The sequence below is a fragment of the Schistocerca serialis genome, chromosome 3 (assembly GCF_023864345.2).
Source record: "Schistocerca serialis cubense isolate TAMUIC-IGC-003099 chromosome 3, iqSchSeri2.2, whole genome shotgun sequence".
Lineage (NCBI taxonomy): Eukaryota > Metazoa > Arthropoda > Insecta > Orthoptera > Acrididae > Schistocerca > Schistocerca serialis.
The window spans coordinates 724979959-724987353 of record NC_064640.1 but is presented as its reverse complement, the minus strand read 5'-3'; the positions used below and the strand labels follow the sequence as shown (position 1 = coordinate 724987353).

Sequence of the window (7395 nt, the reverse complement as noted above, 5' to 3'; positions counted from 1 at the left end):
ACGGATAATAGCTGGAGAACTGATCTGCTCTGTCAACCCAGCTTTATTCTTATTGTAATCAATAATAACGTCTTACTTTACAATTTCTGCTATTCCACCTTTGGCCCTCACTTGAATACTAGTGCTGGTAGACTTATGCTTTGTGGAACGATAAACAACATCTCTTTCTGACTTCCACTTCACTGACAAGAGATGGAATTTCGTTTGAAAAACAAATTTTTTTTTTAGTTTTAGTGTTCTGAATATTCGTCGCAAACCTTTCCTGTTTTTCATTCCAGTTCCCACTCCAAGAGCTTTATTTTCCCACAACATGTCCAAAAGAGATGGACAGGTGTAGTACCTATCCATATAAATGCAATGTCCTTTGCCAAAGTACTGTGAACGCAACCCTTTTACAAGTCCCTGGATACTATTGTCTCTCATGCCCAGGTTCCCGGGTTCGATTCCCGGCGGGGTCAGGGATTTTCACTGCCTCGTGATGACTGGGTGTTGTGTGCTTTCCATAGGTTAGTTAGGTTTAAGTAGTTCTAAGTTCTAGGGGACTGATGACCATAGATGTTAAGTCCCATAGTGCTCAGAGCCATTTGAACCATTTTTGAATACTATTGTCAACACTGCCTGCAGAACCTGTACATGCATCACAGTTTAGCATATAACCGGTTGATGAATCGCAGAGAGCATACAATTTTATTCCATATTTGTTGGGTTTGTTTTCCATGTATGCTCTGAAGATTTTTCTACCACGAAAGGGACACTTGCCTCATCTATTGTCAGATTCATGCCTGGACGAAAACTAAATTTGCTTTTATTCACAAAGAAATCAAACAAAGGCCTCACTTTGTGAAGTGGGTCGTGCTTTTCTTCGCCTCTGCTAGTGAACGTAGCATTGTCATTCAAGTGTAACATCGACAATGTAGCGCAAAATCGATCGCGTCTCACCAATTTACTCGCAAATCCTGTATGCGGAAACGGGTCTGTTGACCAATAATCACTGATTTTCGGCAATTTGGCGAAGCACATATGCAAAATAATACTGAGAGACCAGTAAATCTCTTGCAATTTTACTGCAGACCACTTATGCCAAACAGAGTTTATTTTCAGGCTACCTTTGCGTTTCATTGTCGTAATAACGTTTCCAGCGTACAGATTCGTTTCACTTTTGATGAGCCGAATAAGGTCGTCATCAAAGAAATAACTAAAATATCGAAGCTCCTCAGCGGCATCTTAAAAATGCGATGCTACGCCGACTACTTCCTGGAGATCCCGCAGTGCTGGCTGAACGTCTAGTTCCGATCAATCTTGCTCTTTGTGCTCAGTGAGCCACACACGACCAGGTACCGCAGATGGTGACTGATGGTCTGTACCATTGTCTGCATAGAAAGAAAATAATGCTAATATTGGTACTAAAAGGTACTAAATGCAAGTGAAGTAATGAACACTAGTCACAATACAAAATGCGGCAATGAACTCTTCACTTTATGAACAACTGACACATATACTTACCTGAATCATCACTAGTACTTTCGTCTGGAGAGTACGAATCCTCGTTGTCAGAATCGTCAATTTCACATCCTGCATACCCATAAAGAATATCTAAGATCTCTGCCTCCGTCAAATCACTCTGCGATATTTTCACGATCGTAAACACCTGTGAATGAACTGCACGTAACTTCGTCTTTGCAGTGCTCACAGCCGCTCCCAGGATGAGATGGCCGATAAGTGCTTGCCTCTTGCGGAAGAAGAATGAAATACCTTCACATTAGTTGACGAAACTGCTTCGGAGACGCGCTAAACGCGCTTACAGAGCCAAATAAGGGCTACGGTATACGGGCGCTGTCGCCAACGTCAGGGTGGCCGCGCCCGTATGGCGTACGGGCACCGTGCTGTAAAAGTTAAATTGCCAGGAAAGTGGAAATAATGTGAAAGGTTTAAGATAATACACTTTGTAACACAGCTTGTCATTTACTCTTCTTTCTTCCTGCTGAGAAAGCTGTGAACTCCGTAGCAAACTGCCTTTTAGCTTGTGAAGTCACGTCATTTACCCATTCTTCTTAAATCGATATGCAGTTTTTGTGTGAGGACACCGCATTTCATTATTCAAGCACAACACACAAGTATTCTTACTAATTTGACTGTGGTAGAATGAACACAGGAAGAACTGTTTTAAAGAATTTTGTGTTGCCATTGGAGGTTTCTTGCATGATCCTTTAAAGCCGTTTTTCCATCATCAAGATTCATTTCTATGACCATAGAAACCATTACTAATAAACAAGATTAGAAGCTGTCCTGTAAGGTATGTAGCCAAGCAACCACCACTTAAATGTATAACAAAGGCTGCTTTTTCTGAAAAGTTGTTTAATAATTAACTAAGATGAGTGCAAAAGGCATTCACTTCCCGTGAGGCATAATGTAGTAAACATATCTATTTTTTAACGCAAGTAACAGCTGAACTGCGTAATCGACAACAAATGCTGTTTCTAGTAAGCAATGGCAATGTTTAGCTTCTCTCTACGGTTATACACGATGGTTTATGGAATGTGTTACGGAAATACTGCATTTATTGTTAAGGTGTAAACGTGACGCACAGCTTTTATGCCACCTATTTGGTCCTCGACGGAATAGGCAGATCAATCACAGCGTGGTCAAGAAACAGGTAAATTCCGATAAGGTGACAATGCGTACGATTTATTTACTTGTACGTAATTTATAAATATATTTCCAGTTCTCCGCTACAGTGTACATGCGATAACAGCCACATCTCTTTCACATTACGGTCATATATCAGCGGATCACACTCGTTTCAACATCATTCAGCAGACACGTACCGACGTGTTAAGAAACATTCCAGTGTGGTTCGAAAAATTTCACCTAACTCGATTCGACCACGGATCTCAATCAGTCGACAAGTGTGCAACGCGTTTGCGTATACGTCATTTTGACGTAACTTCCGAGTGGTTCTAACCACAGTGATGTGTGTGTTAGGCTTCCCGTCCCGATCGCGCACCAAGTGACTTCCATCTGTTTCCTGCTTCGAAGAAGACTCTCGGCGGAATGCGCTTTGGCAGCAATGCTGACGTCAAACAAGCCGTTCAACGTTTCTTCCGTATGCAACGCCCTGATTTTTTCCTGGAAGGATTTTTGAAGCTTATAAAGCGGTATGACAAATGTTTCAATGTATTGGAAATTATGTAGAAAAATAAAGATATGTCTTATCTTTAATGTCTCACTCGCTTTTTTTCCCTTTCACACACAACTCTGACCACAGTCGACAGAGGAAACTTTTTTTCCAACTCCCCGTCGTATTTATAGTTGATGAGGACTTCAATCTACCTCGATATGCTGGAAAAATTATACTTTTAAGGCTGGCGGCAGCCATAAAACGTCATCCGGAATTGTACTGAATGCTTTCTCAGAAAATTATTTTGAACAATTAGTTCATGAGCCCACTCCAAGCGTAAATGGTTGCGAAAGCATACTTGACCTATTAGCTACAAATAATCCTGGACAAATAGGGAGTATCGTGACGAATACAGGGATTAGCGACCACAACGCAGTTGCTGCTAGGCTGAATATCGTAACATTTACAGCCATCAAATACAAACGCAAGGTATATCTATTTTGAAAAAAGCTGATAAAAATGATCTTAACGCCTTTTTAAGAAACAGTCTTCACTCCTTCCGATCTGATTATGTAAGCGTAGAGCACATGTGGAATGATTTCAGAGAGATAATGTCGATGACAGTTGAGAGATATATACCACATAAATTAATAAGTGATGCTACTGATCCCTCATGGTGCACAAAACGGGTCAAATGGCTGCTGCAGAAGCAACGGAAAAAGCATGCCAAATTTAATAGAACGCAAAATTCCAAAAATTGGCAAAGTTTTGCAGAAGTTCGAAATGTAGCGTGTACTTCAATGCGCGATGCTTTTAATAATTTCCACAACGAAATTCCGTCTCGGAATCTGGCAGAAAACCCAAAGAGACTCTGGCACACCAGTGGCAACACGCAATCAATACCTTCACTGCGCGATAACAACGGTGAAGTCCCTGATGACTGTGCCACCAAAGCAGAGTTATTAAATTAAGTTTTCTGAAATTCCTTCACCAAAGAAGACGAAGTAAATATTCATGAATTCCAATCAAGAATAACTGCCAATATGAGAAATATAGAAGTAGATATCCTCGGTGTAGCAAAGCAGCTTTAATCACTTAATAAAGTCAAAGCGTCCGATCCAGATTCTATACCAGTCAGGTTCCTTAGAGAGTATGCTGATACAATAGCTCCATATTTAGGGTTTATATACAACCCTCTCACTCACAGAAAGATCCGTACCTAAAGACTGGAAAATTGCTCAAGTCATACCAATACCGAAAAAGGGAAGCAGAAGTAACCCGCTGAATTACAAGCCCGTAATACTAACGTCGATTTGCAGCAGGGATTTGGAACATATACTGTGTTCGAACAACATGAAGTAGGCCTATGTCGAAGAAAACACTTTATTGTCACATAGTTAACACGGATTCAAAAAAATATCGTTCTTGTGAAAGACAGCTAGCTTTTTATACTCATGAAGTAATGAGTGCTATCGACAGGGGATGTCAAATTGATTCCACATTATCAGATTTCCAGAAGGCTTTCGACACCGTTACTCACCAGCGTCTTCTAACCAAACTGCGTGTCTATGGAATATCGCCTCAGTTGTGCGACTGGATTCATGATTTCCTGTCAGAAAGGTCACAGTTCGTAGTAACAGACAGAAAGTCATTGAGTAAAACGCCCAAGTAATATCCGGCGTTCCCGAAGGAAGTGTTACAGGCCCTCTATTGTTCCTGGTCTATATTAACGACATAGGGGACTAACTGAGTAGCCGTCTTAGATTATTTGCAGATGATGCTGTCATTTATCGTCTTTTGAAGTCATCAGATGACGAAACCGAATTGCAAAATGATTTAAATAAGATATCTGTATGGTGTGAAAAGTGGCAATTGACCCTGAATAAAGAAAAGTGTGAACTTATTCACATGAGAACTAACAGTAATCAGTTTAATTTCGATTACGAGACAAGTCACACAACTCTGAAGGCTATAAATTCAATTAAATACTCAAGGATTACTATTACAAATAACCTAAATTGGAACGATGATATAGATAATGTTGTGGGTAGAACAAACCAAAGTCTGCGATTTATTGACAGACCACTTAGAAGATGCAACAGGTCTACTCAAGAGACTCCTTATACCATGCTTGTCCTCCCTATTCTAGAGTATTGCTGTGTGGTGTGAGATCGGCATCAGATGCGACTGACGGATAACATCGAAGGAAAAAGTTCAAAGAAGGGGAGCTCGTTTCGCATTATCGCGAAATAAGGGAGATAATACCACAGACATTATTCCTGAATTAGAGTGGCAATCATTAAAACAAAGGCGTTTTTCGTTGCGACGGCAACTTCTAATGAAATTTCAATCACTAGTTCTCTCCTCAGATAGCGAAAACACTCTGTTGGCACCCACCTACGTAGGGATAAATTGTCATCACGGTGCAATAAAAGAAATCAGGGCTCGCAAAGAAAAATTTAAGTGCTCGGTTTTCCTGCGCGTCGTTCGAGAGTGTAACGTTAGAGAGACAGCTTGAAGGTGGTTCACTGAACCCTATGCCAAGCCCTTTATTGTGAATAGCAGAGTAATCACGTAGATGTAGATGTACATGACCCACCAAAATGGTTCAAATGGCTCTGAGCACTATGGAACTTAACATCTGAGGTCATCAGTCCCCTAGAACTACTTAAACTTAACTAACCTAAGGACATCACTCAGATCCAAGCCCGAGGCAGGATTCGAACCGTAGCGATCGCGCGGTTTCAGACTGAAGCGCCTAGAACGGCTCGGCCACACCGGCCGGCCCATGACCCACCAATGAGATTGCGTCTATCTGTATATTGTAACACTAAAAAAGTATCTTGAAAATGAGCAGTGAAAAGAAATCATATATTGTCCACATGATTGAATGAAACAGGATGTATAATGTCCACCATTTACATTTCAGTTTGCTTTTGTTTCATTTACTTTGACACTACTGTTGAGTTTCACTTTTGTCAATGCTTGTGACTTGTGCCTGACTGTTCAAAGTTTTAGTCAGCATTGTTGCCTTCTGGTATTGTTTGACACTGTTTTAGCAAAATCATTATTGTTAATACTGCACAGCAGCAGTATTCTTTTGTGTTTCGTGTGTACTGCATCCAGCGGATTTAGAAGAGGAAAGTGCGACTCTAGGGGAGGAGTATAAAGATCGTGGAACAAGAAAAAGAATGAAGAAGAAATGACAATAGAAGCGGAAACTGAAATCAGGTAAATCTTCTGTTTATTCCTTTTTACTAGAAAAATGGAATTTGTTTCGATAACATCCATCAGTAAATAATGCCATGATAAATAGTATTTTCTTATTCTTTTTGTCCTAGAAATCGTGATAATGATCCTCATTTAATGAATTTCGATACTCCCTGCCAACATAGAGAGGGTCGTTGCAATTGTTGTTCTATCCCAGTAAACATTCTATGTAGAACCAAAATAAATGTGTTGGCTACGCCAAATAAAAACATGAACCTCCAGAAGTTAGTATCTTCTGGACATAAGCATTCCTAAGCATTGGCGTATTCATGGAGAGAATGCCAAAGTAAAACCAGCAGCTGTTACAGTGAAATATCAAAGATTTACCCTATTTTTCATTTTAATTTTTCTTCTTAATGCAGAGTATCTCTGCAGATAATAAACAGGAAATGATCGAACAGACTTTGGAATACTTGCAGTTAATGTTCCTACAAGCTAATCTAAACAAAGAACATTATTATTTCAGAAAGTTAAGTAAGTAGCCTAACTATCACACGCTAACAAGGATTTTTGTAAACTGCAGGTGAAATCAGGGAGTGAGAAAATTATTGTACGTGCTGCAATTTTATTTTTTTGGAAACGCCTCGGTACTGGACAAACAAGATTAAATAACATTGCAAAAGGAATTGCATCTGGGAGATGACTAACAGATAGAAAGCAGGGGGGGTTGATCGTAAGATTACAAAGTATGAAACTAAAAGAAAGCATATGGTAGAACTATTATCAAAACTGAAAGCCACCGAAAGTCATTACAGTAGAAACGAAAGCCTGCAATTGTATCTTTTGTATGGATTAAATATAAACAAGCTTTTAAAATTAATGTGGAATCGAATTCGATATCCCAAAACGGAATTAACTGTGAAATCAGCATTATGTTCCATTGAATAGTTTAGTATATATCAGTTTTTCGCTTTTCCTGAAAAATTTGAATCAACGGACTTTATACGTTTTGGTTTGTTGCTTCTCATATCTGCTGGGATATTACATGTCATGACCTACAGTAGAAA

General features: G+C 39.7%; 1 protein-coding gene across 1 annotated transcript; it reads right to left on the bottom strand.

Annotated features, from left to right (window-relative positions):
• Window positions 1–687: 687 nt before the first annotated feature.
• LOC126471150 (piggyBac transposable element-derived protein 4-like) lies at window positions 688–1119 on the bottom strand. Its single transcript, XM_050099249.1, has one exon. It carries the CDS (start codon window positions 1117–1119, stop codon window positions 688–690), a length of 432 nt encoding a protein of 143 aa, XP_049955206.1.
• Between the last annotated feature and the right edge of the window lie 6276 nt (window positions 1120–7395).

Bases quoted from the DNA above. Each gene is read 5' to 3' on its own strand.
- LOC126471150 (XM_050099249.1), bottom strand. From the start codon at position 1,119: ATGAAACGCAAAGGTAGCCTGAAAATAAACTCTGTTTGGCATAAGTGG.